This window comes from Rhagoletis zephyria, unplaced genomic scaffold (assembly GCF_001687245.7).
Source record: "Rhagoletis zephyria isolate East Lansing unplaced genomic scaffold, Rhagoletis_zephyria_1.1 Rzeph_scaffold_01025, whole genome shotgun sequence".
Lineage (NCBI taxonomy): Eukaryota > Metazoa > Arthropoda > Insecta > Diptera > Tephritidae > Rhagoletis > Rhagoletis zephyria.
The window spans coordinates 20,958-44,048 of NW_016158109.1; the positions used below are offsets into that span (position 1 = coordinate 20,958).

At 33.6% G+C, this 23,091-nt stretch overlaps 2 protein-coding genes across 3 annotated transcripts in view; one reads left to right on the forward strand and one right to left on the reverse strand.

Moving 5' to 3' along the window:
• The window catches only part of LOC108362495 (uncharacterized), a 160,384-nt gene that overhangs the window by 19,041 nt on the left and 118,252 nt on the right, over positions 1 to 23,091 (reverse strand). The window lies entirely within an intron of this gene.
• Positions 2,652 to 4,961, forward strand: LOC108362494 (uncharacterized). Of its 2 annotated transcripts, XM_017615503.1 has the most exons (3): positions 2,652 to 3,814; positions 3,905 to 4,262; positions 4,331 to 4,961. In XM_017615503.1, the coding sequence occupies exons 1-3, from the start codon at positions 2,845 to 2,847 to the stop codon at positions 4,347 to 4,349; spliced, it is 1,347 nt and encodes a 448-aa protein (XP_017470992.1). In that variant the 5' UTR covers positions 2,652 to 2,844; the 3' UTR covers positions 4,350 to 4,961. The 2 variants fall into 2 exon arrangements, with proteins under 2 accessions (XP_017470992.1, XP_017470991.1); XM_017615502.1 differs by having other exon boundaries at positions 3,905 to 4,961.

Genomic DNA, 23,091 nt, shown 5'->3' on the forward strand with positions numbered 1-23,091 from the left:
ATTCGGGAAATTTCCGATTACAACACTGGTAAAAACGGCCAGCTTTTGTCTTTTGTACAAGTAAGCAAACAAAGCGGGCGAGTTTCGCGTTGCGGGCTACAAACCCGTAGTTGCCAGGTTCGATCCTCTGTTGGAGCGATTGCGAAAAAATTTTTTGTTTTTATAATTCATTTTATATTTTTGTTTAATTTTGTTTGATTAATATATTTAATTTTACTTTATTTTATTTTCATTTGCTTTATTTTATATCCCATTTTTTATTTTACTATAAGTTAATTTAAATTTTTAGAGTTGAATTTTATTAAAAAGTCAACAAAAACTAACTGAAAGCAACGTAAAACAAGTAAGAGCAGCGCTGTCTTCGGCTATGCCGAAGGCTTCATACCTTTCATGAACATCTGCAAATTTTACTTTGACAGATTACTGCTTTTGAATACATCTGCATACATCGATAGAGGAGTTACATACTTATATAAAAAATCGCATCTAAACAATCAGAGGTATGGAAGATATACTTTATATGGCACCAATCTAAGTGATTTTCACTGCTATGTGATCGGTATGTAAACCGGTAACACTTTTATAAATCAAACATGTTCCCTTAAAATCAAATTTGGGAACATCAAAATACATTTTAGACCTATGTATGTGTTTATTTATGTATAAGAATTTTTTGTTCGTAATAACAAGAGGAATCTTCATACCGACGGGCCGGTATCGAAAAATTGTATGCTATACAAATCGCCCCGGACCATTGTACATACACACAAACGTACATATGTAGATATCTACTCATACTGAAACACTTGTGTAACGAAGTTCAACAAATTTGTAGTTTGTATCATTTAATGCAACTTCATTGCTGTAGCCAAATATATGTACTTTAGACTATCCCAAAAAATCAAAGTGTTTTTTTTTAACGCACACCCCCTCATTTTATCGGTTTTGCCTTAAAAAATTATCCGAATAAAATTGTATGCAATTCGGACCACGGCAACCCATGCCTACTTGCAGTCCAAGTTTTTGCAGTTTGCGTGTTTTGTTAACTTACCATTTTACTTTTTATATGGCGGTATTACTATACTCGCTACAGTATCAGGGCATAATATCCCTGTAGTCAAATGTACCAGTTGTAAACTACCTCACAACTAGTATGAACCGCATGCCCAGCTAGTCAGCCAACTATCTTTTTTCCATGCAATCAACTGGTATTTTTAACATGGGGATGTCCTACGAGATGGAAATTGTCAGATTTCCGTCAGCATGAAGCTAGCTCAAAATAGGCATAAAAATCCCAGTCCAATTATGGGCCGAAAAAACTACTTTGGGAGTCAAAAAATAAAATGAATTCATGAATATACAATAAAAAACGTTTGATAAAGTACACTTTAATATATTACACATTTTTATTTAGCAGCCTTAGATTTGCCAATAATTAGTGTTAATTTTTTTGAGTATTAATTAAAAGGAATAATAAATAAATACAAAAATGTTTCAAACTTTCGAACATAAATTGAATGAATGAAATGAATTTTTCATTAAATGTTACTAAAAGTAAAATCTTTCAGGTACAATGAACACTATATTTTTTACCTTTTTTTAATATTAAATATGCAAAAAAACACTTTAGTTAAAAATAAAATAAATACCTTGGTTAACTTTCGAGTGAACTTAAATAAAAATAAAAGTTTTCATTAAATTAAATTAGATTTATTAACTTTGCACATCCTTTTCCTGTCCTTTCTTTTTAACATTTTATAAAAGAAATAGTTAACGCTTAAAATTTGAGATTTGGATAATAACAAAATAAATAAATAATTCATGCAGTTATTGAAAATTTTTAATTTTTGTCTATAGTGTGGTTTGTTGATTGATAATTGAAATTAATCAAATAATTATATTAATCGTGTAATTAACAACAGTCAAAAATAATTGAAAATGATTAAAAATACCAAATAATCATGTAATTAAAATTAATGAATTAATTAACAACTTTTAATTAATTATTAATCATTAAAAAGGTGCTAATATTGGTATTTAAACACTAAACGCTAATCCAAAAAAACGTGCTTTAATTAATAAAAATTATGATTACACTATGCGACAGTCAAAATCGGGATGGGATGAAACCAACGGGAAATGTTATATCGGTCAAAAACAAGTTATACGTGTCCCGGCGTTTCGCTTTATTCTGTTCATATAACGTTTTTCTATATAATCAACAGTTTTGCCGGTAAAAATAAATGTATGAAGAAAAAAAATATGTTTTGCCTAAAATATTAAATTTTGGAAATAATGTGGGTAATTATGTATGTAGAGTCGTTTACGTCGCCAGGAACAACTAACATTGCTGTTAGCACCTACATTTGTATATGCATTAGGGGTATTCTGTTTTGGGTTTTTTTTTTTTTTTTAATTTACATGCCCGTACACGATGAGAAACATTAAAAAAATGATAACTGCGTTTTTAGTTTTTTTTTTATTCAAAAAAGTACAGGCACCAAACGATTTTAAAATTTATATGCGCATATACACACAAACATGTACAAATACATTGGCCATATATGTATTGCTGTTGACCGCTTGGCTATTTGTTTTCGTTTGCTTTCTAGTTCTTATTCTTATTTTCTTTTGTTGTTTTAAGCGGAAGAACAAGCAATCAGCTGTTCACATGCTATCACCATGTTATGAATTCGCCTTGGTTGTGGTAAATATTTACCGCTATTTTGAAGGCAGAACTGAGTACTTCTCTGCCTTTATTTTCTTTCTGAATTGATTCAAGCAGTTTACTTTTTTTGTGCTCTCTGATCATAAACAATTAACATTTTTAAACAGTGGAAAAAAATGAGTTTCAAGAAAAGTTCTAATGCAATTTCAAGAAATTCGCAACGATGGGAAAACTCTTTGATTCGCTTCGAGAAAAACAAAAATAGACGGCAAGAAATAAAACAGGTTGATAAAAATTTGAACGCATTTTGCAGAATACCTAAGAAGACTGTTATAATAGGTAGATATAACTCATTGGCAAACGTCGAAAAAAGTAAAAAAGCAAGATTTAAAATTATTGCCGACGAATTGCTGGATTTATGGACAAAATTAAACTTTCCCAGTATAGCTAAAACTTCAATTGAAAGAAAAGTAGAAAATCTCTTAAAAAATTATTCGAAGTTTTTAAAGCGACCTAATGGAAAAGTTTTTGTAGTTTTTGGACAATTGTTTGATATAACCAATCCAAATGGCATTTGGCTGAGTGTTGAGGACAAAAAGTTGTATGCACTTCAACAAAATTCCAATGGAGATGTTGGATACACCACTGAAAAGAAAACAAATATTCATCCATCAAAAATTTCTTTACTTAAACCAGTCACCGTACAAAAGAAAAGTGTTATAAATGCAAGTGAATCTGATACAACAATATCGTCCCTGGAAGGAGATAATGAATTGTATCACCCTGAAACACCTACAAAAAGACTTAGAAAAGTCAAGTGTCAAACAAAGATCGCAGTAGACATGATAGAGAAAACAAGTTTGAGTAGCAAAAAAACAACTAAAGTATGTGAAATATTAGTGAAATCAGGCATTGATATTCCTGCACCCTCACAATCTGCCGTATATAAAGCCTCAATGAAATCAGCCGAGCGATTGGAAGCAAAATATATGACAACGTTACAAAAAGAGAATTGGTGTCTTCATTTTGACGGCAAAAAATTTGGAAAAAAGGAAGCGCAGGTAGTGGTATTGTCAAATGAAACTAAAGAAGTGCGAGTAGCGGTAATTGTGCTTGAGAATGGGAAAAGTGTCACAATATTTGAAGGTAAGAAATAAAAATTAAGATTTTATAATATAAATATAATATAAATTTATATATAAAAATATACATTTCTAACTCTACTTACATTTACAGGCATAAAGGAAATTCTAGACCGATTTTATTTGTGGAACTCAATTAAAATGATTGTATGTGATACAACAAATGTGAATACCGGGAAAAAAAATGGAATTGTTCATTATCTACAATCATGCTTTGAAGAAAAATGTTTGACACCGCCACAATATGTTGGTTGCCAACACCATGTTTTGGATTTAATTCTGAAGCATGTAATGAATGAATTACTTGTCGCAAAAGCAATATCACCACATATTCCCTACGAAATATTTTCAGATTTAATAACTGATTTTCAAAATCTGAAACAAAACTTCAAACAAAGCGGCGAAAAAATGAAAATTCCTAATATCAAATGGCGCGATGACATGCAGTATTTGTATGAACTTGGACAATACTTTAAGTATTATCAAAAACATAACGTTTTTCCATACATTAACTTTCGAGTTTTACCATCGCTCAGTAACGCCCGTTGGAACTCCAGAGCTATTCTTGCATTGCTCACATTTATACTCCTTCCCAATCACAGAGCAAAACTTTTACAAGTTTGTCAATTTATATGCAGTGCTTGGTACGAAGTATGGTTTTCCGACCAACGTTTTCGCAACAATAATTTTGAATGCTTGGAAGAATCTGTGAAGCCGTTCAAAACTGCCCATCAATGTTTAAAAAAACACTGGGTGAAGGAAGATTCAGCCATTCCAAATTTAAAACGGTCTAATATATGTGCCGAACGAGCCATTAAAGAAGTGAAAGATTTATATTCATTTTGTAAAAATGAAAGAACCTTAAATTTGAAATTTATTTCTTCTAATGTCAAATTAAATAACTAATAAATTAAATAATTAATAAGTATAACAAAACAAATGCAAACGAAAACAAATAGCAAAGCGGTCAACACCAATACATATATGGCCAATGTATTTGTACATGTTTGTGTGTATATGCGCATATAAATTTTAAAATCGTTTGGTGCGTGTACTTTTTTGAATAAAAAAAAAACTAAAAACGCAGTTATCATTTTTTTAATGTTTCTCATCGTGTACGGGCATGTAAAACATAGGTTACAAAAATAGAATACCCCTAATGTGCATATTATGTACATATTTATGTACATACATATGTATGTATATAATTACACATAAAAACCCTGCAGCTATGTTTTTTTAAAAGCACCAACTCTTATCCATCTATGACATATGTATGTAGATTCTATGTATATCGCAAGGCTCGAGAACGGCTGAACCGATTTTGTTGAAATTTCGGACACCTGCTGCAGACGTTCAAAGGATGGTTATCGGCTAACAAAAATCTCGATATACAAAAGGGGCGTGGAACCTCTCATACAAACCGAATTTTTCATACTCCATATCTCTGGAAATGTTCATGGTAGAGTTCTGGAACTTGGTATGGAGATATATAAGATCAATCCCATATGCTTGCTGAAAAATTGGAGCTATTGAAAAAGAGGGCGTGGTATCTCCCATACAACCCGAATATTTCATACTGCATATTTCTGGAAGCGTTCATGGTAAAATTTTTGAACTTGGTACGAAAATGTATGAAAACAATCAAATACTCGTGGAGAAAAATTGAAGTTATTGGAAAGGGGCGTGGCACCTCATATGCAACCGAGCTGTTCGTACTGTATATCCCTGGAATCTTCATGGCAGAGTACTGGAACTTGGTATGGAGGTACTAGTATATGACATCAATCGCGTACTCCCATACAATACGAATTCATTTTCATACTGCATATCTCTGGAAGTATTCATGGTACAGCACTGGAGCTGGGTATGGAGATACATGTATGAATTCAATCGTATACTTATGAATAAAAATTCGGACTATTTGAAAAGGGGCATGCCACCTCCCATATAAACCGAATTTTATTTCTGGAAGTGTTTATGGTAGAGTACTGGAACTTTATACCGGCGTGGCAACTCCTATACAAGTCGAATTTTTCTTATTGCATATCTCTAGAATTGTTCTTGGTAGAGTACTGGAACTTGGTGTGGATATACATATATGAAAATAATCGCATAGTCGTGGAGAAAATATGGAGCTATTGAAAAAGGGGGCGTGGCATTTACCATACAAGCCGCATTTCATACTGCATATCTCTGGAAGTGTTCATGGTATAGTACTGGAACTTCGTATGGAGATATATGAATTCAATCCCATACTCATGGAGAAAAAAAGGGCTCTTTGAAAAGAGGGCATGGCAAAGTACAAACGTACTGACTTTTACTTATCTTTGAATATGAATGTTTATATTATTCTTTTGTAGGCATTTTTGTGAGTGAAATCCTATACGGCTGGAGGGATTTTAACAAAGTTGGCGCTGTAGTTAAGTTATTACTAAAAATCTTTTTTACAATCCGATTTGGCGAATATTCAAAACATGTATTGGAAACGGTAAAGGCAGTCCAATTGCAAAAANAATGTTTATACTATTCTTTTGTAGGCATTTTTGTGAGTGAAATCCTATACGGCTGGAGGGATTTTAACAAAGTTGGCGCTGTAGTTAAGTTATTACTAAAAATCTTTTTTACAATCCGATTTGGCGAATATTCAAAACATGTATTGGAAACGGTAAAGGCAGTCCAATTGCAAAAAAGAGCTGCTAGGTGGTGCTGCGGTCGAGTTATTACTAAAAATCGACAAGAAAGAAAAGGTGCCGTGAATGTCAGACTAAATCGACCTATTGAACCATTGAGCTACGATTGGCCCAATGGATGAGATTTGCCAACATTATTATGCGTTAAAGCTTCATTCGGAGACACCAGGGTTGAGTTGTGCAGTGGTAAATCTCAAATTACCACCTGTCGAAATACCTTAAAAGCCAGTTTCATGAAAGCAATTTAATAAAAATTTATTTTTTTACTTGAATTTAATATGGAACCTGACAGAAAAAAATCATTTTTCACTTAAATTGTTTTCATTAAACTAGATTTTAAGGTATTTCATCTGAAATAAGTCTGTGTATGTACATTAGACTGCATCACCAAAAAAAGTTGCAGTTTTTCCGCCGGGATTACAAAATTTATTATATTTTAAGACGTCCACCAAAATATTTCGAAAAAATATTAAGATTTAAGTGAGCTGGACCGATTTGAAAATACCTCCAAAAATGGAGTTTTTTATGAATAAAAATAGTTTCTTAAAGAACTTTTTGAAAAAAGTCCCTTCAGATGACTAAACAGATTAGGCTTAAAAAATCTGCATAAAAATATTAAAAAATATTTTCAACGGAATCGTAATAATGAGATTTTTGATGCTGTTTTTTTACTTTTTTCACAGATTGATTTACGAAAAACTTAAATAACTGGTCCAAAACTATTCTGATTTAAACTTATGGGATCTCGGTAGAAAGGTATTTTCCCAATATTTTTATTTATGTGCAAAAAAAGTCATTCGTATCCCATTATCTTTTTTCAAATACCAACACATCTTAATTCAACTTTGAATGATGTTCGTTCATCCTACCTTTCTTTTGCATCCTTTGAATGAGCTTATTAGCAAAGGAATAAAAATCCTGATAAAATACCTATCCAATGATTCCTCATAAGTCTAAATCGGAAGAGTTCAGTTATTCAAGTTTTCCTTATACCAATCTTTAAAAAAGTTAAAAAAACAGCACCAAAAATCTGATTATTACGATTCCGTTAAAATTTTTTTTTATTTGTTTAAATATTTTTATGTAAATTTTTTAAGCTTAGACCGTTTTGTCATTTGAGGGGACTTTTTCCAAAAACATCTTTAAGAAACTATTTTTATTCATTAAAAACTCCATTTTTGAAGGTATTTTCAAATCGGGCCAGCTCGCCTAAATCTCAATATTTTTCCGAAATATTTTGGTGGGCGTCTTAAAATATAATAGATTTTATAATTCCAATGGAGAAACAGTACCGATTTTTTTTTGTATGGGGATTGATGCAGTCTAATGTACATATATATATAGGATTTCTGTTTAACAATGATACGCACCCATTTTGAAATTGCCACCAACTATATGATAAAGTTTCTAGGGCAGATGCACTATAGCTCCGGATCATTGTGCCGCCAGGGAACTTCTTCATGAACATAACACTTTCGTTAGGTTATTTAAGGCGGCAAACGACCACCAAACCAAAAATTTTACCTGATGAATGTGCCAATGGAAATCGTAAACGTGGACTTTTGGAGAAAATATTGGACCAAAATGTTTAAACTAAAAATCTAATTTTGGGCGGGACGAAGTTCGCCGGGTCCGCTAGTAATATATATTCGTATCTAAAGGTAGTAGCAATAATTTTACGATTGTAGAAGTATTAAGTAGGGAGCTTACAAAAATCAATAGTAATAATTTAGTTTTTATAAAATCACTCATACGCCATGTATATACTATTATGATAATAAGCAACTACTTTACAAAAATCAACACCAGGGTGAGCTGAAAAATAAAACATAAAAGAAAAAAAAGAGCTAAAGTCTGGGGAACGTCCTGCTAGAGAACAAGGCGAGAACAAAAGTTTTGAAAACTCAACGTGGAGAATGATACTAGTATTTTTCCTGATTAGTTTGGGGTTTCACTGCAGGGATTTAGTAAATCTGCGTTTTTAGTTTTTTACTAGGTAGTCAGGATTTTTCCAAAGGACCATAAATTATAATATGTTTCTAAAAGTTTACATAAAATATGGATAAATGGGTATCAATTAAAAAAAAAAATCAAAGCAAGATTAATTATAACTTGTGCTTTCAATTAACCTTTTGTAACATGTCATGTCAAAAATGTCCTTTAAAAATATTTTCCTTGAAGATTTTTAATTTTGAATGCATTTGAAGAATCTTAGTTTAATTTAAATCCTATAAATGTATATAAGGATATTGAAGAATAAAAATTACAAAGATGTCCTTGGGAGCAATCCTAAAGTAATATTAAAACTTTAAAGATGCAGTTTTTCTGGAAATGCGTTCAAATATGGGAAACAAATCGAATTTTTCGCATTTCCGAAGTTTTCATGGACGATTTGGTAGCCTTAATTCAAGTTATTAACTAAAACTTCAACAAACAGTCGGCAAGGGTTATCGTTATCTTACAACCATAAAACTTCATATATATGCTATTTAGACTAAAAAGCATAAATATAGTGTGTATGAATATCAAAATTTGCAAAAAATTTTTTTCCATATAAAATTTTGCAAAATTTTTTTCCCATATATTCTTGGGCAGTCTAATGTACATACATACCAATATATGTAACTAAAAGTGCGAAGCCAGTTAAATCTCAAAATTCTTAATACTTTCGGTTGCGGTGCACTAAACCACTGATTGTTGTTCTTTTGGATTTCAATACACATACATAGAAGTTATGTCAGTTATTAAGCCGCTGTCATGTTAGCCACAATCATGGTTTGTATTTTAGACTTTGGTTTTGGTCAATGTTACGACCAGTGTTGCCACAGACAAATTTTTTTTCCTACCAAAACTTCCTACCAAAATCAACCAAAACCTACCAAAATTTTATTTAAGTTTTTAATATTTTTTTAATGACAAGGCATCGAGATTTCTGCATAAAAATCATTAAAGCGTTATTAAAACAACAGATTTGTAAAATAATAGCAAGAGAAGATATCGCCTAACAAGGCAACGCCTTCAAAGAATGAACTGTTTTTTCGCTCTCCCGTAAAATGTGAGTGCCGTAAGATAGGCGGTTTTGCAATTGGGCGATGGGCGGTTTTGCAAAAACATCGACTATATTATTATTATTACGTCTGGGATACACGCGCTGCGACCTTAGAAGATCTATTGTTCTTAACCCTAATTGTAATCATTCCAACCTTATTCTCTTTCAAAAGTTAGGCAATCTGGAGGGTGTCTTGTTTAAATAAAATTTTGGATGAAGACAATCCTTCCCCAAAGTGTATCAGTCTGGTATTTATGATAGGTGGGCAGTCACATAGAATATGCTCTGCAGTTTCCTCCACCAGCTCACTAAAGGCTAGGGACCATGCAAGTGCGTTTGGGCTCCACGCATTGCGAGACAGTCAGCTTTCGTTGCCTTCAAACCCTTCATGTCCCGGAACCCCACACAGTGTTACATTATAGTTGGCTTCCAAGTGGTTCAAAACAGTTTTACAGATATCCACAAGCCTGATGCCGGTTTAAAAGAGTCTAAAGCGTTTAACCTGCCTGAATATCCGACATAATATTTAATTTGGCCCCATTTGTCCTTCTACACAGACCAGGATTGCGAAGACTTTCGCCTGGAATATAGTTGGGTATGCGTAAATTGGCAGACTTTCTGGAATTTTGGTCCAAATACGCCTGCCCAAGTACTCTCTTCATTCATCTTTGATCCGTCGGTAGTCCCTTACAGGAATTCTGATCTTGTAGGGTTTATAGAAAGATAACTCGGGATTATCCAGTAATGGCTTTAGAACCTCCAAATGGCCTGGAAGATCCCAAATTTTCTTGCTGATCATACTAGGTAGTCGTAGGGCGCTCCTGCAGGCCTCTTTCAAACAGGATAGACAAAAGAAAAACGCCTGTAATGACACCAATGGCATCCGTTAAACAGGTGCCCATAGCTCCTGTAATGGCCACGCGGACCAGTCGGTACAGCTTGCTAAAGGTGAAAACCTCCTTTACTTGCGTAGCTTTTAGTCACCAGGCCAGTGCCGCATATGTGACAACGGGTCTTACTACCATATTGAAAGATCAATAGGTTAGTTTTGGTGATATTCCTCAAGTTTTACAATAAAGTCTCTGCCAGGTGGACAATGGTGGACTTCACCGGTGAAATATTCATGTAAACAAAGTTACGAAAGTGTTTTAAGATACATATTTTATATTTTTCGCAAATAACTATTATTGTCGCGGAACCTACCAAAATCCAATCTAACATACCAAATGGAAAAAAACCTACCAGTTTTGGTAGGAAAAGCCCATGTTTGGCAACACTGGTTACGACGCTACAGCGGCGGGTTCTCGGTCGACGTAGTCAGCACGCCGACAATTCTAAACAATTTTTATTCGTTTTTTGGATCTTGATTGTTGCTTGAAGGCATGGTCGTGGGTATTTACGTATTTACTTATTTATTTTTATGCAACTTGGTGCAGCTGGTGATGTTGTTGTACATGCATACATATATACATATGTAGTAGTCAATTACTGTGGCACTGACTGTGACTGGGGCTGAGGCTGCAATTCTAAGTGCACTTGAGATGCTTAGGCCAGCCATTTATAGCGTTTTGTGGTAGCACCGCCAAAACTGGGTAAAGTTCGCTGAATGACCTTCAAAATTTGATTGCAGCACTTGCAAAAGGTGTTGCATTACTTGAAAACTTGATTGAAATAATGAAATGTTGCATGGAGTCACGAAGGTTGCTTAGATAAACGAAGAGGCAGACGGAGAAGGGATATGGTGGAAAATAAAATACGCACTTTTTGTGGGTTACAAATCGTTGGTATTTTGATCAGAAGTTGTTGTGAGGTGTTGAGCGACGGTTTTAGAACTAATACGATTCATACACAATCAAATGTATATATGTACGTATGCGCATAAATGTATTATAGACGTACATATTTATTGGAAAGATTAGTTGCTATTCCTATGTGTATGTTTATTTTAGTAAAATTCAAGGCAAGTACCCTCGTCATTTGAATAGCGCACCCTTTTAATCCTTTGTAATTATAGTTTTCCTTTTGTTTATTTAATATTCATTAATTATTTATAAAAATATAGCATATTCTATGTGTACATCCATTCAGTGTTGCCGCTGATAATTTTCAGAAAGTCGCAAAAAAGGGGTCATTGCTTTTCTTTACTAGCAAAAGAATAACAGGCCGATTCTGAACAGAAACTCTCTGAGAGTTTTCTCTCTTTTCCCTTTCCTCCTATCATGAATAAAAATTTCCTGAGGATTTTTTATATTAAATGGCAGAGTTGAGCTCTCAAAAAAGTTTCAAACAGCTTTTTCGAAGTTCGAATTTCCTTTTATTGGAGGATTTATTTATGGGGAGAAACGAATTTCCGGAGAACAAACTCCCCGGGAGTATTAAGAATTGGGCGGTAAATCTGTTTAATTTAAAAAGAAAATAGCGGGACAAGCGTTGCATGAAACAGGGTGGCAAACATACACATAAATCTAGTTGCTGCTAGGATTTAAGTGATGCATTTTTTAGTACTTTTAGGAAGAAACATTTTTTAATAGCAGAACCATGCTAACATTTCTCTGAAAAGGGGCAAAAGTCGCACATAATTTTGGAAAAGGGTAGAAATATCCAAAATTTTCAAAAAGCCGGGTCAAAGGGTATTGGCACTTGAAAAGGGTAAAATTGCCCCTTTAGTCGCATAACGGTAGCACTGCATCCATTGCTGCGCACTTTCTTCGATACAAGGTATGCTCGATAAAATGTTTATAGGGAAGAAAAAAAAGTAAAAAATCAACGCTATTTTACCACTATTTAGCCACTTGAAACTTGCCTTTTATTGTACTAAAATTGAATGGGTTACAAAACTGCATATCCGAAAATTTTCTAGAGTATTATTAACTTCTCCACTGCAAGTCATTAGGATATCCCATCTCTTTGTTGATTTTTTTTTTAATTTGTATGAAATTTTAAAATCGGATTTACACGTATAATATGCTATATTTTTGTCAAATATAACGAATATTAAATAAAAAAAACGAAAACTGTAAACTCTAAGGATTGAAAGGGTGTGATATTCAAATGATGAGGAGTGTTCATAGACATGTATACCAGGCCCATCCGCAAGAGGGGATTAGGGGGTTCGGGGTTAAATCCCCCTCCCGCTACCTCCTGTTGGAAGGAAATATCCATACAAATTTGCTATCATTTAGTTTACAATAGTAGTGGTAAAAAAATATTTTAATATCTCTGTAAAACTTCTTTATTGAGGTAGCTCAATGGTGCCAACATTGTTTTTCCTTGCAATTAAAAAATTACAGTCAAATATTGTGAAAAGATATCGATGGCTGAGTGGAAGATCGACCTGTCTCGGCAGCCAGTTCGAAAATCCCCTATCTCAGAAAATTTTTCAACAACGCCCTATTTCAGAATTTGGTTGAAGAACGCCCTGTTTTAGAATTTGATTGAAAAACGTCCCATCTCAGAACTCGGTTCAAAAACGCCCTAGCTTAGTACATTTTCAATATATTTTCGTTTGAGAATAGGGCGTTTTTGAACGAAATTCTGAAACATGGCGTTGTTGAAAAATTTTCTGAGATAGAGCGTTTTCGAACTATATGTATGCATTATATGAATTATATGTAGTATGCTTGGATTTTGACCTCTTACGTTGAGAGGATTGCGCGCACTTAAGGATTTCAGTTTTCAACTAATGAAACGTACGTTTTATGTCAATTTCTATATTTGCACATTAAACGATTTTGTACTGAAAATGTATTTTTTTAGACTTCCAATGCTTATTATTTATTTTTTGAAACGTAAAAAATTTAAAAACTACACTAGCGAGTATTGTGGCTTATTTGTATTTTCGAGGTGTCAGCTGTTGGTACTAATAATTTTATAATTTTTTATCATTTTGATAATCATGATATGGATTGTCAGATTTATGTAAAGTCATTCGTAACGAGTATTCAGCATATTGTATTTAGTAGTGGATATATGTCAGCACAATTCAAAGAAAGGTCACATGATGCGTTATTTACTAAATTTTTCGGCTTTTAATAATAGAATTCACCGAGAAACAGGTAAAAATTTTTTTAGTACTGAGTCAACATTAACATCCAGATTGCGATGAATATTGAAATAAGCTAGCCCATTGTGTGCTCGTTTTCCGCCCATGCCTGCCCTTATTGTTGAAAATCCGAAATTTGCTACGCCCTGAAAAAGCAATTTCCTGAAAATTTTGGTCCAATTAATCAAGTCTAACCCGTGCCACAAACGTATCGAAGTTGAGGTAACGACAGTATCACTTTGCATCAGTGCTGCCTTTGGCTAGCCACCTTATTAGCGGCCTTTGCACGGTCACTATTGTATAAAAACATAAAACATTGTTCCTTTAAAGAAGAAATATTTTCTCCTTATATGCAACCATTTCAGGGGTAGCACCTCAAAAAAAAAAAAAAAATTGTGTATGGAAGCAAGGGCACATGCATGATGAATTGAATTATTTTGCGAAACTATATCTAATTAGGGGAGTGAAGGGTATTATGGACAACATAAGGAAAAAAATCCTGTAGAAAAAACGGAATTCCTAGTTTTTGCTAATTTTTTGGATAATCGAAGGTTCATTATTTTGTATTTTAGAAAAAATGAGAAACAAGTTGTATACAATTTTTGAAAGTTTATTATAGGATTCAAAAAGAAGTGTCATTNCATTTTTTTAGTACTGAGTCAACATTAACATCGAGATTGCGATAAATATTGAAATAAGCTAGCCCATTGTGTGCTCGTTTTCCGCCCATGCCTGCCCTTATTGTTGAAAATCGGAAATTTGCTACGCCCTGAAAAAGCAATTTCCTGAAAATTTTGGTCCAATTAATCAAGTCTAACCCGTGCCACAAACGTATCGAAGTTGAGGTAACGACAGTATCACTTTGCATCAGTGCTGCCTTTGGCTAGCCACCTTATTAGCGGCCTTTGCACGGTCACTATTGTATAAAAACATAAAACATTGTTCCTTTAAAGAAGAAATATTTTCTCCTTATATGCAACCATTTCAGGGGTAGCACCTCAAAAAAAAGAAAAAAATTGTGTATGGAAGCAAGGGCACATGCATGATGAATTGAATAATTTTGCGAAACTATATCTAATTAGGGGAGTGAAGGGTATTATGGACAAAATAAGGAAAAAAATCCTGTAGAAAAAACGGAATTCCGAGTTTTTGCTAATTTTTTGGATAATCGAAGGTTCATTATTTTGTATTTTAGAAAAAATGAGAAACAAGTTGTATACAATTTTTGAAAGTTTATTATAGGATTCAAAAAGAAGTGTCATTGACATTGGTTATTGTGCTAAATCAGCTTTACATTGAATTCTTGTACAAAAATATATCTTTCATCAACATATAACAATCATGCAGATAAGTATTACAGCAGCAATTTAAGTACAGTTAAGTATTACAGTATTACAGTTAAGTATTAAGTACAGTTAAGTAAGTTAAGTATTTCAATTACAANAGAAAAAATGAGAAACAAGTTGTATACAATTTTTGAAAGTTTATTATAGGATTCAAAAAGAAGTGTCATTGACATTGGTTATTGTGCTAAATCAGCTTTACATTGAATTCTTGTACAAAAATATATCTTTCATCAACATATAACAATCATGCAGATAAGTATTACAGCAGCAATTTAAGTACAGTTAAGTATTACAGTATTACAGTTAAGTATTAATTTTGTTACCATCTCATAAGTATTTCAATTACAATCTACTAAACTAGTTGCCTTTGCTAAAGAAGGCGTTCATGCCGAGAACTAATCCATTCTGACTGCTGTATGGATTTTCACTGTCTGACAATGGATTGTCATGATTACAGAAAATTAAAAAGATGAAAAAATTTGTAAAATTATTAACACTAATCGCTGACACTTCAAAAATACAAAGAAACCAGAATTCTTGCTAGAGTAATTTTTTAGTTTTCGACGTTTCAAAAAATTAGCATTCAAAATCTAAAAAAATACAGTTTTAGCACAAAAGCGGTTAATATGTAAATAGGACTTGACATAAAACGTACGTTTCATATTAGTTAGTTGAAAACTTAAATCCTTAAGTGCACACAATTCTTTCATCATAAGGGGTCAAAATCCAATGCATACTATAATACCTGTTCAAATACAATGTTTGACTGCAGTTTTTGTCCTTGCTCGGGGCATGATGGGGACTGACCAGTTCTAATGTACACTTGAAAACCTTTGGTTTGGTTTTTTGGAAATTTTCTTTGCAATTAAAGTGCGAATTTTGTTATTTGTTGGTTATTCGTCATATTCGTATTGCTACTTTTTAGCACTTCTTCATTTTTATGTTGAGCCTCATCATGTATCTCGAAACGAACGTTCGTTTCGTCTGCCACACGAATCGTTCGTTACTTGGTACTTTGTAATTCGTTTTCGTCTGGCAACACGAAAACAGCTGATCGTTACGTTGTTTTCGTCTAGTTTGGAATTTTCTAACACGAAAAGGAGACGAGGGAGAGACGATAAACGTTAAAAACAAACGAAAGGTTATAAGTGATCGTCGAGATGGATCGTTCAGTCAAAATAAGTAAATACAGTGAAAAATTTATAAATTTCAAACAAAATAAATGTAATCAATATAACAAAAAATAACAATTTATGTTTTCATCAATTAAAAACCCACAACAATACAATTTGAGGTGCTGATTCAAGCGATGGACCAAAATCCGGATCTGGCGAGAGGAGTACCAGTGTTTGGTTCTGACAGAGCCAGGGTTCAGAAGCGTTGGGACGGGATAATGGAAGAAGGTAAGCTTACACTTGGTAGCAAAAATTCTGAATATTCTAGCAACATAACCAAAAATATGATTTGTTAATTTTTCTTCAGACATGGGCTGACCTCAAAAGCTGCACCAAAAGCAGATCTATATTCGTAATATACATACGATAGGTAGGGTCCCTTTCGGCATTCACGGCTGACGGAGATCGAAAACACCATCGACCGCATCACTTCTATGTCGAAGGCCGCAGCGCCAAGTNAGCAGATCTATATTCGTAATATAAATACGATAGGTAGGGTCCCTTTCGGCATTCACGGCTGACGGAGATCGAAAACACCATCGACCGCATCACTTATATGTCGAAGGCCGCAGCGCCAAGTGGAATTTCAAGGCTTTCGGCATCACAGGCAGCAGCGTCTACCTCTGATAATTTGTCAGCGACTGACATGCCAGCATTATTCGTTGTGCGTACAGCAACGATACGCAATTCAAGACGCTACCCCTATTCGGTATCATCCCAACGTTCGTTGACGCACTACTCGCCACTCCAGAGCTCACTAATTCCAACAGTAACTACACAAAAAATCTCTCAAATGAATGGCAAAAATAGTAAATAACATTTGACTGTGATGCCCATTTTCTATAAAGTGTACCAAATAAATTAAAGATAATAAAATTCTAAAGGAAATGTATAAAAATACCTTAATATTTCTTCTAGCAACGCTGTTCTAGACGAATACAACGGAATCAACGTAAAGTCTACACGAAGGGGATCGTTCGACTTACAAAATTGTAAGCGGAGACGAATTCGCCTGCAGACGAATTGTTCATGTCCCCTATCGTTCGAGATACATGATGAGGCTGGTTGTCTGTTAAACTTTTTTCTTGCTCGTTTGTTTACAATAACTTCATTTTCCCGTCAAACTGACCTTGAAAGTGCAACTACATATATTGGAACGTGACTAGTGGCATTGCTGACAAAATGCCAACATATTGCTTTGCTACTTTTAGGTGTGAATTAATAAATAGTACATTTTATTCACAATTATTTCTTCCAATCGCTGTTTAAAAATGATTCTAACTCTTACTAAATAGCTATTTGTTACCCATTTAAAAATATTTCAATTAAATAAGTATATAAGAGTATCAAGGCGTACAGTCGTACATGCTATGTACATACACATACAAACGTATATTAGGTTGCATCACTCTCTATACAAAACAAAAATCTGTACTGATTTCCAATCGGAATTATAAATTTCATTATATTTACGTCAGCTGGGCCGATTTGAAAATAACTCAAAAAATAGAGTTTTTACACATAAATAACACTAGTTTTTAAAAAGGTTTTTTTCTAAATATCCCCTCAGATGATGGATGCCCAGCTTTACCTCGATCACTAAAAATCTAAAAACCTTTCTTCAAGAAACCATACCTCAGTCATCAGTCGATTTTACTAAGCTTTCGACAAAATTGGTGGTCACGTCGTGTTAAAAAAGTTGCAGGATTGGAAACTCGGACCTAACATTTGTAATTTTATAAAATCTTTCCTCGTTAATAGCGCAATTCGATGGACAAAACGGACTTCCCAAGGGTTACCGCTTTCGGTAACTTTATTCCTAATAGCGTTTGCAGATGTTAGCCGACTGATTAGTCAACAAAATAAAATCAGACATTGTTTATATGGTAAAAACGTTTGTATTTAACGTTACAGTCGCAAGTATATTTTTATTTATATTTCTAAAACGTTGTGTAAAACCAAAAGTTTTTCATTTATCCTGATAATAAAGTTCAAAAGCTACATTTTATATACAGATACTTGATTCCTATCTTTTGTTGTTTTAAAGGTAAATGTGGTTTTAAGTGGTCTTTTACGTTACATTTTTTGGAAAACTTAGCGAATCCTGCAAAGTAAAAAAATAAGCTAAAGTATTTTAATAAAGATCAAGGTTCAAAGAAACTCTAAAAACATTAACTTTTGGATAATACAAGTTTATGAAAAATCGATAAACCGAAATATGCGGTCTTTGACGTTACTCGCTATATGTGACTATAGTCTCCATTTAGATCAAATGCGAGGTACAAGAGAAATGAGCGCGCACCGCATACATTGGATGTCAATCGGCACTTGTTTCTAGATGCTTTAAGATGTACGCATATTAACAAATTATATTAAGAGTTGGCGGGTGAGTCAAATAAATATTTTTCTTCACTCGTTCCCAAAATTTTGACCATATGCCAATGATTTGTTCTTACAGNAAGTAAATGACATCTCAGCACCTATATTTTCCTTACAAAACGGACTTCCCAAGGGTTACCGCTTTCGGTAACTTTAGCGTTTGCAGATGTTAGCCGACTGATTAGTCAACAAAATAAAATCAGACATTGTTTATATGGTAAAAACGTTTGTATTTAACGTTACAGTCGCAAGTATATTTTTATTTATATTTCTAAAACGTTGTGTAAAACCAAAAGTTTTTCATTTATCCTGATAATAAAGTTCAAAAGCTACATTTTATATACAGATACTTGATTCCTATCTTTTGTTGTTTTAAAGATAAATGTGGTTTTAAGTGGTCTTTTACGTTACATTTTTTGGAAAACTTAGCGAATCCTGCAAAGTAAAAAAATAAGCTAAAGTATTTTAGTAAAGATCAAGGTTCAAAGAAACTCTAAAAACATTAACTTTTGGATAATACAAGTTTATGAAAAATCGATAAACCGAAATATGCGGTCTTTGACGTTACTCGCTATATGTGACTATAGTCTCCATTTAGATCAAATGCGAGGTACAAGAGAAATGGGCGCGCACCGCATACATTGGATGTCAATCGGCACTTGTTTCTAGATGCTTTAAGATGTACGCATATTAACAAATTATATTAAGAGTTGGCGGGTGAGTCAAATAAATATTTTTCTTCACTCGTTCCCAAAATTTTGACCATATGCCAATGATTTGTTCTTACAGGTCTATTCTGCGCTGGTACTAAAAAGTTTGTAACCGGTAAATAAAGTTCATGTCAATTTTTAAACCCTTTTCGCATTCTGTGTATTCTTGTAACCGGTAAATTTTGTTACCATCTCATAAGCTGGTAACAAAGTATTGCCCCGTGAAATATGCAATGCCAGAATTTGCACAATTCTTCATAGCTGAATTGCTGAATATTTTAACTGCATTACCAACGTCCCTAGAATCGCGGTGACAAGAACTGGTAACATTTTTTGGTAATAAAATTTTCCGGTTACAAAATCTTCGGTAACGTGCAGACCTGTTAATGTCTAACAGCAAGAACACATCCGGCATTCAAATTGAGTTCAATAATGCACTAACTACGACCGATGGTTGAGCGCAACATTTCACTTGCATATTTTGCAGTAAATGCACGGTTTTGCATATTTTGCAAAAAATCCCTGTTTTTGCATATTTATTGCGCATATTTTACAATAAATGCATGTGGAGTTTGCATTGTTTGATTTACAACCATTTAGTGCGACATCTCTGGAAAAAAAAACCCCATAATTTTTTCCCAAACATTTATCTAAACCACTGTCAATGTTCCTATTTAAGCTAAGAATACAGCTCCTTAGAAAACGGTCAAGAAAAAATTGCCATTATTTCGTGTGTGTCCAAGGAATTTTGCCATCTGAGGCATTTCAGTCACCGCGGCCACCTCTGTGCGCGACCTCTCAGGATTTGGATGAAAGTTGAAGAGATTGAAGGTCTAGGTGACATGAATATACGTGCAGCATATTTTGAGGATATGACGTAGGGTTGCCTATTTACACGGAACTTAAATTTTAACAAAACGTCATACATACCTTTTTTTAAAGTGCTGTATCTTGGAAACCTTTTAACGAAACTTAATTTAAAAAAAAAATATTTCTTCCGTCTTATTATGGGCTTTAATTGTACATTTTTTACATTACTGTGCAACGTATAAACAACAAAAAAGTGAGTAAAAATTTTTCATTGTGTTTCTTTTTTGATTACAGCATTTTTAAAAATTTTTATTTTTACATAAAAACATTGTCTATAATGTCAACTTTAAGTACCCAAATGGGCGTAATGGGCTACTTATGCGTATGGACTCTAGATCGTCTAACGCTCGAGCAGTATGTTAAATATAAATTGAAATTTTATGAAATTGTATATTTTTGAAAGAGGAAAGGTGTGTAAAAAACAAAAACAATATAAATATATGATATTAACTTTACCAAAGGTCTGAAATAATGAAAATCCCTTCAAGGAAATTGCAGAATTGAACTTTGTTGCAAGTTAACATGGGAAATCTGCTTACGACGTGATTGGGGGAAATTTTAAGAGACTAGTAGCAAGAGCAAGTCTTCAACTCCTGATGTTACAACAAATTCGTTCACCCGAAGCCCTCTACCAATGGGGTGCTCTATGTTTCCAATGGGATGCCTGTAAAAAATAAATGCAACTAACCTTTCAGTGGGCCTTATTACTTTAAGCTAGTTTAAAAGGTTAAATAACATCAAGTTAGGGAACTTCACATCCTAATTTGACGAATCTTTAAATAAATAAATTATTACTTTTCTTTTTAGTTCTTATTGTAATAAAAGCGTGTTATTGGTTTTCTTTTAAACTATAATTTTATTACTCATTAGGTCTATTTTGTACACACCTTTCCTTTTGATTATTTTAATAAAAGGACTAACTTTGAAGCTATCATTGGAGGTCTAAAATTCTTTTGCAATGAAACCGTAACATCAACATCAACAACACTCATTGCAAGAATATTAGACCTGCAATGATAGCTTCAAGGGTGAAATAACACAATCGGCAATAACGCAAAATTTGCTTTATTTCACTTTTAAATTGGAAATAATACCAAAATCTGAGTTTTGCTTTATTTCCAACAAAGGGTGGAAATAAAACAAATTTTGCCTTATTTCCCATTGCTTATTTATACTATTTNTTTCACTTTTAAATTGGAAATAATAAATAAATTGGAAATAATACCAAAATCTGAGTTTTGCTTTATTTCCAACAAAGGGTGGAAATAAAACAAATTTTGCCTTATTTCCCATTGCTTATTTATACTATTTGAAAAAAAAAACAGTTTACTGACAGAAGGAAAAAGAACTTTGTTTATTCCAAAAATACAATTAAACCAAGGCACATTGAACAGGTAATATCAGTATAGCAGCTGATTTGATTTTTTTCAAATTATTTGTTCTCGAAAATGTCAAATATTTTACATTTCTTCTCACAAAAATTCTAAATTGTTAAAATCTATTTGCATGTGAAACATTTTCCATACAAAACCAGCGATTAAATAGCAGCTTTTGGAAAGCTCGCCCAACTCAGCAGCACAACCGCTGATTACTGGGCCTGGCACAGGATGGATCAATGCTTCGAGAAGCGAACCAATTTACTAAGAAAGAAAGTTGCAACAATTTTCATTTTTTCAATTTAAATTTTTTACCTTTTTCGTATTTCGCATGGCACGCTTTGATGTAGAAGAAAAAAATCAGAACAGTTTTTGGCACCTTCGATACCAGAAGCAACAACAAAATACAGGCAAATGTTGTTTTTGCTCAAATGCTCTAAACCTGTTTGATAGGCCTTGAATTAAACAAAAAATGTGATATAATTCATATGAAGAAAGTAATATTCACAAAATATTTTTACTTATGAAAAGTCTAACAAAATATAGGAAAAGCATCGTCTTTAAAAACTGCTCCGCATATTGGACATAGCGCTTTTGTATGAATTTTTTCTGCATGCTTTTTAATATGTTGTTAAAATCATTGCTGGAAAACCTTAAAATGTTTGCATGGAACCATGTCGCAATAAACAGATGAAGTAATAAAACGGATTTCTCGCTTTATTTTCTGACATTCGGCTGCCTTATAGTCACATTTTATAGGCAAATTTTCAAATAAAGCAGTGGCACCTGGTAAATTCCACTATGGGTGGGATGCAGCATGCAATAACACCATACACAATAATTCCCATTACTTGGACATTAAAAAGCAGTTTCAGAAGTGAACTAGTGATATTTTATCATTTTTCCTTTTTCTAAACGGTTATAATGCCACCAGTACATAATTGCGAAAGAAGGGGAGGGGCGGGGGACGCGAGCGCGACGTCGAACGCGGACCGCCGCGACGCCGGCACTTTCAAAATTGTATACTTACAAATCCGTCTATTTAACTTGTTCATGTACTACTTTTTGTCAAATGTAACTGGGTGACTACGTACATATGTGCACTAGTTTGCTTTATTACTCAAATTGTCAAGTATAAAAGTTGGTCTTATTGCTCAACGAGAAATGAAATAAAGCAAATTTGTGTTATTTCACATTCAATTGGGAAATAACACAAATTTGCGTTATTGCCGTTCGCCTTTGCGGGTCGCCTTTCTTGTGGATTGGGCAGAGCACACTTAAATCCAGTCGTCGGGCATGCGTTCATCTGACCATATTCTGAAAGAGTTGATGCATACACCTTATCAACTCCTCGACCCCGTACTTGAATAGCTCAGCTGGCAGGCTGCCAACTCCAGCAGCTTTGTTGTTTTTCAGCCGCGTTATTGCTATTCGTACCTCGTCATAGTCAGGCGGGGGAACATCGCCTCCGTCATCATCGACTGGGGGATCGGGTTCTTCTTCTCCTTCGAAGTTATTGCAATCAAGAGCCGGTCTAAAAGGACGAACTCGTAGACCTAAATATGTTCTAGAAAAACGAATTTCGTTCGTGTCTTTTTCTGAAAAAGGTTTTTGTGGACTTATGGTGGCTGAATATAACTA

What these genes read in the sequence shown, in the direction of transcription:
- LOC108362494 (XM_017615502.1), top strand. Translation starts at nt 2,845, where the DNA reads ATGAGTTTCAAGAAAAGTTCTAATGCAATTTCAAGAAATTCGCAACGA. An exon ending in AAGTGTCACAATATTTGAAG is followed by an intron (nt 3,815 to 3,904) that starts GTAAGAAATAAA and finishes TTACATTTACAG; the next exon opens with GCATAAAGGAAATTCTAGAC.